This window comes from Macrobrachium nipponense, chromosome 32 (assembly GCF_015104395.2).
Source record: "Macrobrachium nipponense isolate FS-2020 chromosome 32, ASM1510439v2, whole genome shotgun sequence".
NCBI lineage: Eukaryota > Metazoa > Arthropoda > Malacostraca > Decapoda > Palaemonidae > Macrobrachium > Macrobrachium nipponense.
In genome coordinates, this window is record NC_061094.1 from 21,584,506 (window position 1) to 21,604,010 (window position 19,505).

At 36.1% G+C, this 19,505-nt stretch overlaps 1 protein-coding gene across 3 annotated transcripts; it reads right to left on the minus strand.

The window, feature by feature from the left end:
- Positions 1 to 1,561: 1,561 nt before the first annotated feature.
- On the minus strand, positions 1,562 to 18,406 carry LOC135207268 (carbohydrate sulfotransferase 11-like). Of its 3 annotated transcripts, XM_064238924.1 has the most exons (6): positions 18,307 to 18,371; positions 16,313 to 16,364; positions 11,822 to 11,969; positions 10,216 to 10,775; positions 3,574 to 3,808; positions 1,562 to 1,976 (listed from the first exon to the last, which is right to left on the minus strand). In XM_064238924.1, exons 3-6 carry the CDS (start codon positions 11,933 to 11,935, stop codon positions 1,800 to 1,802), a joined length of 1,086 nt encoding a protein of 361 aa, XP_064094994.1. In that variant the 5' UTR covers positions 11,936 to 11,969; positions 16,313 to 16,364; positions 18,307 to 18,371; the 3' UTR covers positions 1,562 to 1,799. The 3 variants fall into 3 exon arrangements, with proteins under 3 accessions (XP_064094994.1, XP_064094993.1, XP_064094995.1); XM_064238923.1 differs by lacking the exon at positions 16,313 to 16,364 and having other exon boundaries at positions 18,307 to 18,406; XM_064238925.1 differs by lacking the exon at positions 16,313 to 16,364 and having other exon boundaries at positions 1,800 to 1,976; positions 3,570 to 3,808; positions 18,307 to 18,406.
- Positions 18,407 to 19,505: the final 1,099 nt, after the last annotated feature.

The window sequence follows — 19,505 nt, forward strand, 5'->3', positions numbered from 1 at the left end:
TGCTCTTTGTGGAAACTGAACAAACATTGTACAAGTGTGTGTAACGGCGCCTTATTTTGTGAAATACTGTGAATTGGTGAATTTCTTGAAGAAAGAAGTTGGTATACCAAGGTAAAGTGTGTTATTTTTATTAGTTGCAACTAATAACTAATAGTTACAATGGTTTAGTGAAATTTACATTTTTATACATTGCAAATTTTTGTGTTCTGTGTTTGTTTCATTTGAAGTGCATTTATCCATTTTCTTATTGAAGTGTATCTTTTTATTTTATATTCTGTGTTATTAGTACGTTTTACAATTTTGGCATTTTCCACATTTTTCTGTTTTCATTTGCATTCACAATTTAATTAACTTAGTTATTTTCATTACTTAATCATTCACACATTTAATTGAATTTAACACTTGTGAATTAATTTGCATTTACTGAGAATTCTTTTTAAGTTTCATTGTTGTTTAGCACTTGTGAATTAATTAACAAATTTCAAACATTACCTAACACTTGAATTTCAATTGAATTAATTTTCTTGAATTTTGTGATAAATTAATTTTTATTTAATTTTACTTAATTGATTCAAGAATTAATTAAACTTTACTTTGTTTTCAAGTAACAGTAATTTTCCCTGATGTGAATTTCACTTATAAATTTTGAGTTTAATAATAAGTTTTTGTATTTAAAATTTTTATAAGTGTTTCTTTTAACCAGTATATAAATATTTATGTTAGGTAGAAACATAGAGTGGTAATTGATCTGTTGTCCTTCAATTTCTTGAAGTGAGTTCGAACCAGGAAAGTACTGAGACTTCTGAAATCAGGGAAATACTTAGACTTTTAAAGCTTTTGATGGAGTGATGCCCTTTGATTAATTTAATTACTTACAAGATTACCTCACACCTGATTTGATGAACTTAAGTCTGATTTTCTGCAATACTGGTAAGTTGTTAAGGGATCACTGTTGCCATTATTCAGTCGTTTAGTACCTGTGATGAGGGTTCAGGTGTCTGGCTGTTGTGAGGTAACAGTTAATGAATGGTAAGTGTAGTAACCAGATACTTGGCACTTCATCACAATATATATATATATATATATAATATATTATATATATATATATATATATATATATATATATAATATCCTAGATCCTGTCGCCAGCTACACGATTGTCGTGACCCTTATATATATATATATATATATATATATATATATATATATATATATATATATATATATATATATTATATGTATTTTTGTTTAATGACTACAGCAATCGTGTAGCTGGCGACAGGATCCAGGCTTAAGAGAACAGAGCAATATTGGCAAGTTCCATTAAAACACCTTGTGGCTCTATTGGATCAAAGTGTGAAATAGGCCCCTGGTAGTCAGCCGACTGCAGTATATCGCTACCACGATGGAGAGGGGCATGGCCAGTAGCCTCATTCAAAAAAACTAACTCGGTATCGTACTGTGGTAACTCCCTTAATAAAGAGACGTTTTCGTTCTCATGACGACATTGACCAAAAATCCCCCAATTCACAAGTGTAAACTGATATTGAAAACTTCAGTGTACTTAATATGACTTTATTTTTCGCGATCTGTCTACAACTATAACGCCGGAATCTTAAAAATCAGGAACAACAATACTTATGAGCTGTACAATTATGTAGATACATATAATCGATACAAACAGCGATGAAGATGAATTTGAGTAGCCTCCATCAATACTAAAAATCGTTCAGTAAATTCACGGTTTTTTTCCTAAACGGTTGCTGTGGACTTCGTGCTTCCACATGATATATCAGTATTTAAAGGTATATTTTTCCATCGTAGTCGAAAATCTCGAAGTCCTTTTCGTAGATGGAGTATAATTGCTTCTTTTGCTCTTCGGTGAGCTGTCCAAAGTAGAATGCTGTGATTGTGGAGTATTCGGTGTGAGAGGAATGCAGTTTATGAGGTTTCACCACTGAAGAAAGGTCCTCGATCTGAGGAGGAAGACTTTGATTACAATCGCATTCTCTCTCTCTCTCTCTCTCTCTCTCTCTCTCTCTCTCTCTCTCACACACACACACACATGCATAGACAGATAAATAGGCACGCCTGCCCAGAAAGATTAAATGACAAACCTGTGCGAAAGAAATGGTTTCACGTATCAGCATCTCTAAATTCACGATTTGTGTATATTGCTAGCATACCCTTGAATGCTGTCAAAATCCTATTCAGACTGATCTTGGAGAAGTCTTTCAACCTTTCGGTTCAGCTAATGAAGGGATATGTTCACCCCTAATGGTATATAAAACATGCCATATGGCTGTTAACAGAGCAAAGAGAGAAGGGTTCTTGACGTGTTTTATGAATTCAACTCTATTGCATATGTACATAAATTACACTATGCACTGGAATTGCTAATTTAAAAATGCACTTGTTTCCGGAAAGAGCTTTTAAGGTGATGTTGACTTTAGTTAACTGCTACCTAAATTAAGATCTAATTACTGAAACTCTCCGTGTGAAATTTTCCCTTTTACATCGTATTTACGTGACTAAGGTCAGAATTACCGGTTAGCAGTCGAGTTAATGCTCATTTATGGCTTTTCACCCCGGGGTATGATGTAGTAACTAGAGATCAGTTGTTAAACTGGTTGAAAGGGGCGTCACATAGCATTAATGAGAATATTTTTTTTTCTGAGTTTGTTGCTGCTGCTCTCTGCTTGTCTCCTTACTCTTTCATTCCCATGGTAGATTTTTCACATTTGTCTAAAATTTCATGTGATGCGAAAACAAATCAGAAATGGCATGAGTTGAAACTGCGTTTAATTTCAGGGAGAAGAACTAACTTTAGGTGAAGTTATGTGACATCGAATTAAGTTATTGCTCTCACATTAAATTGCAACAGACATTTTCTCAACATTTCCTAGTAGAAAGAGGTGATAGAATCAACCGTGGTTTATTACCCGTAAAGGAAAACAAACAAAAGTCATATGATTACTGATTTTAATGAATCAGAAGTTAATGAAATACGAAAGCTTAAAATCGAATTCTTTTGACGAAACCAAAGAAATCAGTATTTTCAGGTAGTGGTCTGATTAGACAACTTAATTAGTACTACTACTTCTACAACTATTTATAATAATAATAATAATAATAATAATAATAATAATAATAATAATAATAATAATAATAATAATAATAAATCGAATCTAAGGCTGAAAGGCAACATAATAAAGCTTATTAGTCTAAGGAAAATTAAAAGAAAGGAAAATTAAAAGTAAGTTTAAAAGATCTCACCTGCAGCAGAGCCATTTTCTCAAGTAACCTATTTTTAGTTTATATCAAGTCCTTAATTTTGCTCGTATCATGGCAGGTTTTTAAAATGAATAAACAGTCACACTGTCATGCGAACCGTTTAAGAGGTAGCGGGACTAGGGACAAAGAGCGCCTGGCTGGCTCAAATATCACTAATAAACTTCATTAACATCCTAAGCATAATTATTTATGAAGCCTTAACTCAACAACTGGGAAACTCTTGAGTCTAATAACTCCAATTCTTCTTTTGGAACGATTTGCAAAAAAACACTGACTGACCTTCTTCACGAGGAAGGCTTCGTCCTGATCAAGCGTTTCGAAGTGCAGGATGTAATCGAACTTGGTTTGACAAGGCGAACAGAATGTGTAATATGGTGCCCAGTGCTCGTTTGGTGGTTTTCCATTAACATGTTCGTCTATGATGTAGTCAACGAATTCTGAGAAGGAAGGTCTGCAGTCACGCGATGTTCCGCGCAGGCTGCCGTATGTCTTCTGGATGTGGCATCGTAGCGGTCTGAGAAATTTGGAAAACAGTCAATCTCTAAAAGAAAGATTTCCGGTATAGTGAGGAGGATGCGTTGATCATTTGGAAGATAATTTCTGGGAATGAAAGATGCTGTGTAAGAAAGAAAGCTGGTGCATCTGGTTATGACAAGAAGAAGAAGAAGAAAAGAAAAAGGGGGTTGAACAATGAAGATGCTCTATACTGTCATTGTCTAAATATTCTAAAACCAGCTCGCATCATTATGAAACATGACGTTCTCTAGAAAACTTCCACAAGTTAAAATGTTTTGTGTGACTTATGAAGAACAGGGAAAAGAAGATAAAGCAAAACAAAGTATGCAAAATAAATCACATTATTACAGGCTAAAGGTAAACTAGTAGATTAACAGGCAAAAAAAATTAATAGCTAAATGAAAGTTTAATATAAATTAAATAAAAGGGTGTTCGAATTTACCCTTCATACAACAACTCCTGAATATCAGAACTGATACAGATCAGCTTCCAGGAGGATGATCATGCTATCTATCACAGGTGGAGATTGACTATGTTGCAAGGGCTGTATGAATATCTAAAAGGCAAAGGGAACAACAAAATTTAAAAACCGAAGCAGAAGCCATGTGCTTTTTGTGGTTCATCGAATGTGTAACTATTCCCCATTTGAGGTGTGCAAGAGACGTCAATATCTGAAAGGCAATGGCCATGTGCTTACAAGATCTTGTGATCTTTTCTTTTCCATCAAACCTACAACCAACATCCACTGCTCATTTCCCGCCACCAAAACCTTGCCAGCATCCTAGGCTTTTTCTTAGAAACATGAGATATATCAGGAGAGCTGAAGATAACAGCCTACGAAAGATTAAATCGTTCAGGCGTTGACATTGGTAATCATTGTGATTTTAAGAAAGAAAAGCAGGATTTATTCTGTTCCAGCTTACAAAAAACAAATAGATAAGTAATGAAGAAATTGAATTACACTCCTGCTTTCATGATATGTGATAATACATACTTTCTCTGATAAATATCAGTAAAGATTTACTTGCTTTCAGTCGTACTTTTTTCTTGAAATTTTTGTGGATTGTCATTCATTTATAATACAGATTCCCCAGGTATAGATTTTCTGAAGAGGGTATATAATGTGTTTATGACCGTATGAATGCATGTGTTCATGCAAATTTATATTCGGTAAGTATTTGATATTGGTAAGCAACTGTTAAGGAACAGATGTGAAAATAAGAGAATAGAGATATCATATCAGTGTTATGAGAAGTTGCACAAAGAGTCCGCAGTATTCTCTCCAGAAAATGCATATAAGATGAGAAGGGAAGTGATTAAAAGCACTATAGTATTATGGATCCTGCAGCCAGTCCTTATGCCCTCTGAACCTGGATGTGGGTGGGGGTGGGGGAGGCTTCTGGAATTTTAGACACTCTTAGTTCCTTGCTTGATATTTCTTCGTTTGACCGCAGCTAACCTTCGTGTTTCTTCGTCTGGTGTTTCTCCAAGGGAAGGTGTTTCCTCTGCGGAAGGTCGCCACCCGAACTGGCATTTACGAATGTCTGCGTTATTGTAGTAGGTCATTACGGTGACTGATACATTCATCGTGTATTTCGTTTCATTTCGCGCTGTTTCATTCAATTAAGGAGTCTGTATCGTAAGGAAGAAATACGTTCAAACCTGTTTTATACCTTCTGGATGCTTCATTTTTGCTCCTTGTACCACCAGTCCTTGAATTATCATGTCTAAAATCGTGATACGTGTATTTGGACACTTCTGAAGTTCAGTTTGATGGCAAAAAAATTTAATGAATTAAACTTTAATTTTCTCCCGTGGATTTTAATTCTATATTTGAGCTATCTATTAACTTTCTAAATTTGCATTCTTCATGTTCAAGTATGTAAGCAGGAAGACTGCTCGCCACATAGCCCACAACATATTTGGTGGCAGTGGCCATTAAGCCACATAACATAGTCTTATCATGACACCTGCCCTCTGTGATATTTGTACAGAAGTGTTACGTTCAAGCAATGTTTTTGCCGTCTGTTATCGACAGGGATAATCGCCACTTAGTCTATATGTCACTAAGTATCGAATTCTCCATGGGATGGATCTTGATAGCCACACTTTTCGTAAGAAGTTATGATACTTCTTTCATGAACAAAATCCATTTAACCCTTAATTAGTTGAATTAACTAAGTATGTTATGTTTCATCTGTCACTTGAACATAGTTTTATCTATGTTATACATCTTGGTTTTTTTTTTGGACTCATACGACCTTGGCGAAAAAAATCCTGGTCATTTTCATGTATTTCGCCTCTTTTTGTCTCTATGATTGTTATTCCTCCTACCTCGTCTTCCTTCAGACTGTCCAGGGTTCTATTTGAGATTAATTGCTCGACCTACTGTTAAGAGTTGCAAACTGGTTGAAGAAACTGGAAACACCGGTAGGGGCAGTTCTCCAAATGGCTTAACAACAGGTTTCCTGCATGGCCATTTTAGGACTTAGCTGGTGATCGGTAGAAAGCCTCATGTCAGTAGTAAATGGCTTCCGTTCGTGATGTAATTTTTTTTGGCCCTGTCATGACTTTGCTAACCCGGCTGTTCCACTCTTCTTATATTGTCACAAAAGAGCGTGATGGCGATAGTTCCCTCCCAAGCCCTTCGATGTCATGGTCGACGTCATATTGCCTTCCTTGCTTTCCCCCTGAGCTAAGAAATAAATATGAAGATTTAAAAAGTGTAATGTATAACTGAATATAATTACTAATACTTAAACATGCTTTTTAAATGCGTACACTTGGCAATCAACTGAGTTGTCCGAGACAATTTTGAAAGGCAAAGGCAAGTTACCAGCAGCTGCTAAAGTTCACACTGCAGATAAGTAAGTGTACTTTGATATGTGACACTTAATTCTGTTGCTTTAGATATCAGTGAAATTCATAGAGCAAATAACATTTAACTGGGGATTCCCAAGACTGGAATCGAGTCGTATTATACTGTTTTTCACCAAAGATTTTTCTTGGTGCTTCATACCCGAAGACACCCAGGGCAATTGTCTGATGAGTTGCTGCGAGGTTAAATGCCGTACATGTTAAGTTAAACACTCTCTTCAATGCAAAACAAGCAAATATACGAGTCGCCTTAGTATTGGCATTTCACAAAAATGCTGCTCCTTTTTGAAATGTTGAGCGATGCAGTTGTCCCACTATCGTGGTCTTATAGTATAATTATTTTTCTCCTTTATGGGGGTTGACCCACAAATATTTTCTTTCTTTTGGCGAGTGGAACAATGACATTTTTCGCCCATTTCGAGCTGAGGGTCTACGAATTTTTCCTTCTCTTTGCTGCGAGTACAATAAAGATTTTCTCCCGTTTGGTAGGGTAAAGGTATAAATTGTTCCTCAAATGACTGAGGTGGTCCCACCAGGTCTCTAGTGTATAGTATACAGTACAGCCTCCATCCCCATCTCACCCGCCCCAACTTTTTATTCATTTTTTTTTTCTAGCGCGGCCAGATGTAGGTAGGCATTTCATTAAATGAATACTTTATGTAGGACATTGTGAAATCAATTTTGTGACTGTGTTGCGTGTACATATGCTACATGAGTGGAGGATTTCAGTTTTGAGTTAGTACGAGTGATTTCTTTGCTGAAAATCAGGGTAACGTTAGGGAGCTTAGCTTCTGGCTTGAATTCTATTTATTGAACTAAGTGATAAAGAGCTGAAATTGTTCCAGAGGTGTTGAGGCAGATTATAATATGCGAATTTCTTTATTGGTATTATGTCAACAATATACCTGCTGAGGATCTTAGCACATGTAGTGAGTGAGGGTAGCGGTGTCGGGTAATGAATAGCGTGACAAGAATACTTTTAAGCGAAATTTGTGCTGATATTTTCTTTCCGTTATATAAACAGGAAGTCACTGGAATAAAAGCCTTATCTCAAGGACGCTGGAGATGATAGCTAAGAACAGTATTGTGTAAATAGATCGTAAAAAAATATATAACAGAATGAAAATAAACATATAAATTTCATTAAATGAGCCTTTTTCTCCCATTGTCACCTGGGAGATGCTTGTTCGTCAATTTTCACCACTAGCATTGTGGCTATTATTGTTATTGTTTACACTTCTAAAATACCAATGTTCATTCAGTGTTATTGTGAGAATTCATTCTGCAGTGTTGTCGTTATTATTATGTTAAAAGAATGTTTTACTATCACTCATTCCACGGGAGCTGGTGTACCTAGCTAGTTCCTTTGCTGCCATTATCTTCAATCTTCGCTTCGCACATGAGTGAATCTGATGAAGTCGGCGAAATGAGCGAAATCAAGGTCATTTTCAGCTGCCCTGGTCTGACGAGTGTTACCTTTATCAAAATTAATCTTATTATATTGCTCAAAATGAGCGATCAGTCATAAGCAACAAGCATACGTAACCATTTAACTTGTTACGAGTCTTCCGCTAATAGCATTCACGTATTCGATAGAGAGAAAACAAAGAGATATAAACAAATGCAGCTAAGTGGCTGAAAAGAAGAAAAAAGCAGCAACACGAGTCAGGAAGACGAAGGCAACAGCCCGTGGCATTTTCAAGTAGTGTTATTACAGTTTCTCTTCAACAATCCAGTTATTTAAAATTCATTAAGGTGAACCCCCGAGTCATTTTGGGTGATTAATGAGATTGGCCTCTTAGGTGCTGAGACTGAAAGAAAATTGTTAACTAAGGAGTGTCAGGAATGCGTCAAGGGAAGATGACGAGATAAATGACAACTATTTTTACATTGTGAAACAGCAAAGATAACAGATAAAAGTAAAAACATAGAGAGATTGTAATATATATTGGTTGATTATCATAAAGTGGTATCACAGCAAATCAGAAGAAACAGAACCATTTTATAGAAAAGTGTAGCTTTGTTTCCTAAATCAGTTTCCTCGTTAACCTTCTGTCAGTCAAACACTTTTAAGAATCATTTTTCTTTCCGGACTGATTTTGGTTGAAATGTCTGCCTAAATTTTCATGGGGTTTCATCTCATGCTCTGTCACTGTCTTTTTATCCCGGCTGATTTTTGTCTCGCTTTGTTCTGCGTCACTCCGCATTCTGCCTCACGGCTTCGCTACCAAGGGTCTCATCCCTTTTTCTTAACCAGACCTGCCACTTCATCTTCCATCATTCACTTCTTTTATTTCAGTCTTTCACTGCTCTTTTCCATCCCAAGGACTTCATTCCGGAGCATTTTAAACTTCTCGTTGGGTGTTTTATGTTATTATCTTCAGTCATAAGCAATTTTCCTTTCTCGCTTCATTCCTGCTAAATCCATTCATTTTAACAATAGCATTCATGACCACATTCTGCCGCAACTGCTTCCTCCTATTGTGGGGGATGCAAGCTGTGCTCCCAAACGTCGCTGACCCTGCATAATTGCATTATTAGACTATTCCATGGCGGGAAAGTGACTAATAAAGGGTTGAGGACCGTTTTAGAAAGAAATGTTCCTTGACTTATCGAGCTCAGGTGAAGGCTTTAACTTTATTGCTCTTGGACGATGCTGATAATCACAGCAATAGCATCGTCCAACTGCTCAGTGTGGATTCAAAGCCACTTTAAATGATTGGGGGATAGTTCTTTATTGCAGAGGCCGATGACATAGGCAACTCTATGTTCCTATATGTTAAAGTAACAGTGGAAGAAAAGGGGGAGGGAAAGAGATAGTAAAGCTAAAAGAAATGATAGACACCTCTAGACGAGTATGCCCGAGTTCAGCCTGAAAACTAAAGGCTCGCTCTCCAACTGAATTGTTTAGTGCAATGATTACTGAACTGTATCTTGTAGGGATTACTGAATCACATTAATGGATGATTTACTGATTTCCACAGAGTAGATTAAAGTGGCAAGTGGTAGCTGGTCTGATGAATGTTGTCAGGCAAGATGAGAGCTAAAAATGGATAAGACAAGGCCATTTCACCCGTTTTAATGGATACTCACAAAAGAAGAAGTTCGACAAATATGGGAGGATTATCCAAACAAAGCCGAATAAGGCCAACATGAAGAGTCAATATCCGTGATAAAGTCTAGAAAATTTTCCATTTAAACAAACCATTACGATTGTAGAAACGAATTCAGTTTAAGGACTATTTTATGCTTGTTAATACAAAAGCAGGAAATTATTATTTTCTGCTCTGACTGCTAGAAGATTGATGATTTTTATCTGACAGCGTCAATTATATCGATAATTAGAATTAATTTATTCTGAATTTATGATATAACCATTTACTATTTACAATAATCTGAAAGTAAAATGTCATGATATATAATCCATGTATCTTTTAAACAGGTAAGTTTAAGGCAGCCAAGGATACAAGATAATACCTATATAAATGTGAAGTTCAGAGCAACCAGGAGGCCTTGAGGTTGACTTACCTGTAGAAAGCCTGTTGTTGAGATTCAATCTTGTCCCTGTAGGCTGAGAGGAGTCTCTCGAAAGGATCCCGAACGATGATAAAGGAGGAAAAGTCTTCCCTCTCCAGGAAAGAATTCAGTTCCTCGACAGAAGGTCTCTTGTATTCCATTCTGGCGAACTCAATAGGCGACGCATTTTGTTTTCTCATCTCTTTATCTGAATATCCAGCCATGAGCATGAAGTTATAGACCCAAGATGACGAAGCAGCTTTGAAAACGTTACACCAGACTAACTTGTATTTTTCACTAATAAGGAATTCCTTACTATTTATAGGCTGCGTCTGTTCGGATAAAATTAGAACTTTTTTGCACTTGTCAAGGACAAGCTGACGGCGGCTTAGCAAGAGCGTCTCCATAGTTGTCATGTTGATGGAGGTGTAGGAAATTCTCTCTATATCAGCTGCCCATCGCGTGTCTTTGTATACTACACCGTGAGGACTGTAGCCTGCCAGCTGCCTTCTCCCACTGGAGGGAACTTGGGGTATCTTTAGACGAGATACTGCTTCACCACTGTAACCTATCTAATAACATTGATAATATGAATGACAACTGACAATTATTTATTTTGGATAAAAGACATAGAATGTCAAGTATGCAATGGCGTAAGATTTCTAATCCCCCTTCTTAGTCGGTTGCAAAGATGCACTGTAGGTTATAGCTTGGTGACCGTAAGGAAAGGGAGACATTCAAGGTATTTGAGAAAGAGAGAGATGAGTAATGTTTCAAGTATTATAGGAAATGCAGAACGTAAACAAACAGGACAGTGGTGTAGATCAGTGGTTCCCAAACTGGGGTCCGCGTACCCCTGGGTGTCCGGGAGAAGGTCCGAGGGGGTCCGCGACACAATGAAAAATGTATTTTTTCAACTCCAGAAAAAAAATGGAGGCTGTTTTCACCAATTTGACTTTGTATTGAATTTAAAGCAATAGGAAAATCTTGAAAATATTTTATATATTTATTAACACTTACTTTGTGCAGGAATATGCAAAATTTTATATTAAATGTACTACGTTGTACAGGGTATCCCAGTGTGGTAATGGTAACTTTTGATTGGCTGGGGTACTCGGCTGGGACTCATATATCTGGGGGTCCTTGGTTAGGTCAAGTTTGGGACCCACTGATGTAGATGACTGATGTAGTTACCTTTTTCGTGACTGGGTCAAACATTGCTTATGTCCATGACGAACAGTAAGTACTGAATAGGATATAAAATTCTCGGAAGATTACAATCTGGGCTAAATATTATTCTGGTTTTTAGGAGAACCTTGGCAACATTAGTTAATTACCTTTAACTGTACTCAACTAAATGCCTCGAAATTTGACATTAATATATATCCCAGATATCTTGGGGAAGGGAATTGATTTTTACTGCTCAGAGAGTGGTGACAGTAATTATATGTTCTTGGAACTTTTGTGTGTTTTTTTCAATCTCAGAGAAATTTTACTATAAGAAATGAAATCAAGTGCTAGTTCATATGAGACAAATAACAAATCCTACTTTTCCCCATAGGCAGAAAACAGTGATTGACTCGGGTATTAGACTAAAAGTATCAGCGAAACGACTTACCTGACTGATATTAAGTGAAATGATGGCCATCGGAATAACCAGGAAAACGAACAAGCAGAACTTCCGGAGCGTCCTGCCAGACATGGACGAGGGAAAGACGGACGGCTGCTTCATGTCTCCCGCCTTAGCAAATAATCTCACGGACGAACTGTTGGGAAAATTATCGCTGCAGAAGTATCAAGAGAGGAAAAACTGAAAAGCAGTCGTTCTCTGTATGTGCATGTGTTACATAAATGTGAGTATGTGATATTGGGCTACATAGTACCATGGGCCCAAGTGAATCAGTAATTATATGTATAAATATCAAAGTATCAGTCCTCTGAAAATGACCCAGTAATGTAGCCATATTCACGATTTCCTTTGGTTTTTCTATTTCTCATTGCTAATCCAGTTGCATATGTCTCTACATATGAACAAAGAGACGGGAAATATCCAATAAATAAATAAAACTATATAAAGAAATATCCTCAGTAGATGTATAATTCGTGTGATGAAATTTTTGTTTGCATAAACAGCAAATTCTTTGTTAACCTACACTCAAGTAAGTCAGGTGACTTCTCCAGTTGACTGAAAGACCAGATAAGGGGCGGGGGTTAGACTGGAGAAGTCCTCATAGAATCGTCAATGGGAGGAATTGATGGGCATTTAGATCCTGTCTCGGTGTGCAATTACCGTAGTTCATCGGAACCGGATCATTCCCAGTGCAAGAAGGACACTGCATTTACTGTTGATTGAGAGAATCAGCTTTGCAGTTAAGAGGCGGCTTTGGCAAGAGTGCCCCCCTACAAAGAGGGAGCATCGTAACAGTGATGATTGCAGATCTCCCCTGCTTGCTGGGTCGAACAACATATTCTACTCCTCCCCCGCCAAATGATCGCATCTCTTATTTCCGTCGGATAAACCGTTTCTGTTGATGTTTTACGTTCTCAGGGGTCATTTGGTGGTCTTTGTCCCTAGACGATGAAGACGCCTGCCTCAGGACGCAGAAGAAACGCTCCCCTTCGTCGACGATGTCATCCTTTGCTTTCGCCCCTCACAGGTGATCGTCTCTTGTTTATAGATCATCCACAACTGAGTCGTTGTTGTCGCAGCTCCCTTGAGTTGTTATGTCTAATAAGGTGATACTTAATTACTGTCAAGTATGATTCTTGTAAAGTCACCAAGAATGGATGATTAGGACTGTAGCCTTATCCAGAGTTATGTAAATATATTAGCAGTCATATATTTGTGAATTTTAATCATCATCTCTATCACGAACTGCGATCATTCTTTTGAATGAGGCCGCCATGTCTTGGGTCTCAAGTTTATTGAAAGGGCATAGATAACCTTCTTTACTATTGGGTATAAGAAAAATCTATTTACCTAGTCTTATATCTATCCACCCACTGACAATAGGCACTATACCTCTCCAGATTGCTTGTAAGTAATTGTTATAGGACTGTTAAATATATTTGATATGCGGCTTGAGAATATTTTTTCTAGTGTATTTACAGATTTTTTTATCATATACATACATATGCATTACGTCACTAGCAGGCTTCTCATTGCTAATATCAACTTTTAATGTGTTTTCCTTTTCATTTGTGTTAAAATTAATAGGATATTATGGGTGTTTGATGTTTTACTTGGTAATATAACTCATTTTTTCCCTCTATTTATATCTCATTTCTCTCATTGTTCATAGCCACAAAAATCTCTAACTGATTTTTTTTATATAATTTTAAATCCACACATTTATATAATATAAACAAATACACAAATACACACACACATACACACACACACACATATATATATATGTATATATATATATATTTATATATATATATATATATATGAATATATATATATATATATATATATATATATATATATATATATATGTATATATATATATATATATATATATATATATATATATAATATATATATATATATATATATATGTGTAAATATAAATATATTTTATATATATATATATATATATATATATATATATATATATATATATATATATATATATATATATATATATATATATATATATGCATACACGTACACGCAGTAACCCAGTGGATCTAAAATTTCCGTCTCAGCCACTTCACATACCTACAAAAGGCTGTTTATCGGCAGCACTTCAAGGACTTTACAAAGACGACGCCGCCACTCAGCTTTATCTTGCACGCGCGCTCTTGCACTTCCAAGGTATTATAGCTCTTCCACATCAATCATAAAGCCTCATTTTACTTCTTTTTTTCCACAACTTACAATTCTATATACCACTCACCAACCAGAAAAATTCCTTTCTCTCTATATGGCCAAACAGTCTGAAAAGTACTCCGATCTTTCTTTTCCTTTCTGCTTTCCCTTTTTCTGCATCGTCCCTCCCATTTATAATTGAATCATCCTTTGACACATCTTATTCCACATATGCTGGGTGACTTGAGCTTTGTTTTTCTCAGCTCAGATAAAATGAACGCCAAAGGATCATTGAACGTTAAATGAATATGTATTTATTTAGCGATCTCCGTGCTGATTTATATTATTTTCTACTGAAAAATAATTTTCCTCTTACCAGCATTTTAATTTGGGTTTTGTTTCTGTTACATTTTTCTTGTGACCTTTATTTTATTATCTCGCAACTTCTGTTCACCCTTTGTCGTCCTGTTGTGTTTCAAGAGATGAATTGCATTTCATTGTAATGCCTGAACACTGTGTATGTATATATGTATATATATGTGTGTGTGTGTGTGTGTGTTTGTGTGTGTATGTATGTATACACAATGTTGATCCCTAGGATCTAGAAGCCAAGCCATCTACTGGGCGAGGCATCTGTCCAGAAAATCTACTTATCCAAATTTTATTAGTCAGGTCCCAGTTACAAGCAAATGCTTCTAGATTTATCTCCTGAAACAGAGGCAGAGTGAAATAAGAGATCATTTCTTATACATTCAAAATCGAAATCTTAACCCACCTAAGTGATTTTCTGTGCTGCTGTCATATTACTACACATTTCACACAAATTGGTAAAATACCAATTGCTTCTATGAATTTATATATTCCAACAAGTGAGAAAAGTACTTGTTCATCCTAATGTTATCATCTGCCATATGGAAAGTATGTTATCCGATTTCATACAACGAACTGATTAAAATGTCATTTAAATTTTCATTCTGTAGCAAACATGTTATTAAAACGAACGTCAGGTACCAGGCATCTTCAAGTACCAATTCGAATCAATAATATTAATAAATAAAACTTTTGGAGCTATCTACATGAGATCTAATCAGTTCCATAACTACAAGGCTCATTATTCTGCTCTTCTTCAACGCAAAATACAGGCACGCACATACACATACATACAAACTTTCTCTGGCCCCTTTTTTGATATCTTCATCCTGATCAGACAAATATTATCAGACAAATATTATTTTTCTTTCTTTTGAATAGCTTTTCATTATTTCTGACATATACCATTAGTTTTCGAAAGCAAACGTTTATAGCATTATTGAGGATTATCCCCTGGCCCTAAGATAACCTAGAGAGTCAACTTTGTCCAAGCTAATCTCAGGGTAGGCAGAGAAAGGGTGCGTGAAGTCACTGAAACAGCTAAAGTCTGCTCCTTCCCGCGCTGCCACGACAGAAACACATGGCAAACTCGTGGTTATAACATTGGCCGTTTTGTTTCCCTTTTCTGCCTTGCTTCAGATTTCTCCTACTGCTTTTTTTTTCTCTCTCTCTCTCTCTTACAACTTAATATTGAAATGCTGGACATCTTACTTCGTTTGAGAATGAGCCCTGGTTTTGTTCCTTCACTCGCTTACTTATTTTTATCAATTCTGTGCTAAGTAAAGCCAATACGTTGCCACTGCAATGGCCACTGAATGAAGGAAACAGTGCGACAAGGAAATCCTCGTAGATACAGTAAACAGATCATGAGAGCAGCGTAATGAACGTTTTGAAGATCATCGTTTTCTCTCAACGAGAGAAAGGTGTCTTTTGTTATCGCAGGATGTTTAACGTTAGCTTCCTGTCTGCGATAACTGTTAAGTACTACTTGTCACATAATTTTTGTCAATTCCTTTCTTGAAGGAGTTCAGCGCTATCTATTCGTTCTTGGTGTGCCGTCGCATCTTTTGATCTTTACCAGAACATGCAAACACCACTTCAAGAGCTGACAGATAAGAGTGAGAGCATCTAAGAAAAGACGAGTAAAAACCGCTTATTGAACGAGTAGGTACCTTACAGAGGTCAGGAAGCCAGCACTAAGTATCCAGCAACAGTTTTTACTTCCAAGTTCACATCGTTGATTTCTGTAAATTTATATTCATGTCAATCTACAGAACTAGAGCTAAACCAGGCAACGCAATTAATAGAGAGAAATAATAAAATGCAGTTGATAAAATCCAGGTCTCTGAGTCGTGTACAAAAGACCACATGCCCACAGTTTTATTTTTAGTTCTTTCAATCATTACAGATAGTTCTACTCACCCTAACAATATACAGCTGAAGTTCAATCCGGCAATGTGTGTTTCTTGATATTCTAAAAGTGAAATTTTTTTTATTATTATTTATTACCTCAAGGTCAAATGAGTTTCTGATAAAAACTAGGGAAAATCAAGACAAGATAATCTAGTGTAGTACTTCCATTAACTTTAAGGCGTCTAGACATTCGATTACACACATCAACACACACAAGCCCGGTGGTAAGATTATAATATTCTCGTCAATGAAGTCGGAGGCGCTGGTCTGTGGATCGAGTCCACCAGATGACGAACCACTTATCAATAATTAATTCTCCTTCGGTATTATTTCCGAGGAAGAGGCAAATAGATTTTAGAAAACACTTATAGCTCAATGTTTGTGAATGAAAATGTTACGGTTATGTGATAGAAATTCACACACACACATGTGTATATATATATATATATATATATATATATATATATATATATATATATATATGTATGTATGATGTGTATGATGATGTATGTAGTATGTATGTATGTATGTATGTATGTACACATATAAAAATATATATATATAGGCATACGAGCCAGGGGGTCTGGGATTTGGACAAACACAAATCTTTCTGGCAGAGTAGCCAATGCAGCAGGGCTATTCAATTGGCTTACATATATAGTAAGTTTGGATTCACGGGCAAAATAGGTTTTGGGCAGAAAGAGTCCAGGCCCCCAAATGAGAAGGGTCCCGTGCGCCTATATAAATATATATATATATATATATATATATATATATATATATATACATATATATATATATATATATATATATATATATATATATATATATATATATATATATATATAATACACACACACACACACACACACACACACATATATATATATATATATCCTATATATATATATATATATATATATATATATATATATATGAGCCAGCCAAGAACGGGAAATATGTTGAGTAATCATACATCATCTACCTGTTGAGGAACAGGTAGATGATGTATGATGCTCAAATCTAAATATTTTACTAAATAATTAAATGAAAACTGCTTCAAATAAGTATACTACAGACAGTACCTGAGGACATGTACATCAGACCGCATAGAAATCGTGTCCATGAAAACTGAATCAATACACTAAAGACATTTATATACTCCAGTGATATGTTGATATGAAATATATATCAATTAGGGTACACAAAAGTATGCAACAAAAATATATCCAACTGGTAACGTATGAATGAAATCCATTCATCTTAATAGAAGCAAGTGTCATGTATGAATCTGAAGCCTTGAGATTTTTGTTCAGTGAGATTTCAAATGACGAAACATGCACTTGTTTTCATCATTAATAAGAAAAACCAGGTGCGAGATTAAGGAAGTCTTTCAAAAACAAATTTGAAAGGATGGCATCTGCGTCGACGGTTGGTTAGCAACAAGGGGCTCCCTCAACGTTTCCAAGATTACGCAACTTATCACCTGTTTTGACTGGTTCCCTTCCTACTCTTTTATTGCTCTTTTTTCCCGTTTCTCATTATCATTATAAGCAGTCTTCTGTATTGTAATTGTCAACTGGATTTTATAGCAAAATTAAATCGCTTGTGAGAAAGCCCTCGGTTTCGTTTCATAAATTTATATACACGCACACATGCACATATAAAACTGTATTTAACCATTCATCGTAAGAATAGCTAATGTAGTTATGTAAGAACTTGAAATCATGTTGTCAGAAAACCTGAGCACACTACCAAAAATCGTAGTCTGTAAGACGTCATTTCGACTGAATTCAACCGGATTTTATTTTCTGCTGAGGATGTGTTTAAAATACCAACTCTTAATCTCTGAAGTGTTTACGTCTTGGTGATGACAGAATTACGCAAAGACAAATAAGAGCCCACCTGATAATTTTGCCGCTGATAATTGATTTATTGCTAACCTACAGAAACAGCTGTCTTTGTGAGTTCATGTTCTTTGACTGAAGAAATATAAATCTTACCTCATTAAAGAAAATGGATGCCTTCAGTCAAGGTTATATTAACATAGGAGGCACTTTTCCTGTCAAAGATTAAGAACAGACTAACGCCAACAATTCACCGATGTCCCCTTAGTCCTATGTTATCTTTCGTAGTTGTGATAAGATAAGGTAGTCCATACGTAGAGACACGTTCTCAAGAGCGATTTTTTGTTGCTGACTGAGAGGGGATGAGCTTTTTGTTGCAGTGGCAAGTGAAAATGACACGTATACAAATATCTCTCTCGTATGTGAGCAACGGTGGCGTATTTTATTCATTCACATGATACATATGGTATATAATAACTTTCATGGCATAAGAAAAAGAAACAGCGAAAAAGAAGCGAGCTAAGAACATATTAGCGAATATCCACAGACATCACGAGATAAACCCAGGAATCATGACATGGAGCTGATCGTGCAGGAAAGTACGCTCTGTACTGGCAGGCTTCCATTGCCAGTATTACTTGAGAGTCGTGCTAGTTCTTGAGCGCGATCACAAGCAAATAAAATTAATATATTTTGTACACTGCCCCTTATTGTTTACTTGTGTTGACGGTCTCTGTTACATTTTCTAGCTCATCGTTGTACAATTCTTCGGGGCTTTCTTCAGATTTACTAGGTTTGTTTTCGAGACTGTTTTGTTAATAATCTGGTTCAAGTTTCGGAGTAATTTTCTGTTATGCAGACAGTAGTTGCGTTTGCTTGAAACTGTGGCAGTCGCTTTGTGAGAAATAAATGTTTCTTTTTTTTTTTTTTTTTTTTTTTGTAAGAAGACCTAGATCTGGAATGACTTCCTTTTATTTGGAAGACGTTCAGGTATCCAAAAATCAACATAGCGACTAAGGATAATGCGAGCTTGTCCCTCGTCAGTGGCTCCATGGTACTGGTGGATGATTGACAAGATCTAAAGGTCCAGACCGTGATTAAGTTGTAAGAGCGGGAGATTTGCGTCGGGTCCTCTTCAAGTCCCTTAAAAAAAGAAAAAAAAAATGCTAACCGAACAGAATCCCCGTGTATGAATATGACCATAAGATAGCGGGTCCAACAATTTCTTATCTGTTTATCAAATGCAAAGGAAAACGACGGGAAATTCTATGAACGGATGAGCTGATGGCAATCAGTCGATAATGCGGAGAGAGAGAGAGAGAGAGAGAGAGAGAGAGAGAGAGAGTGAAATTCAA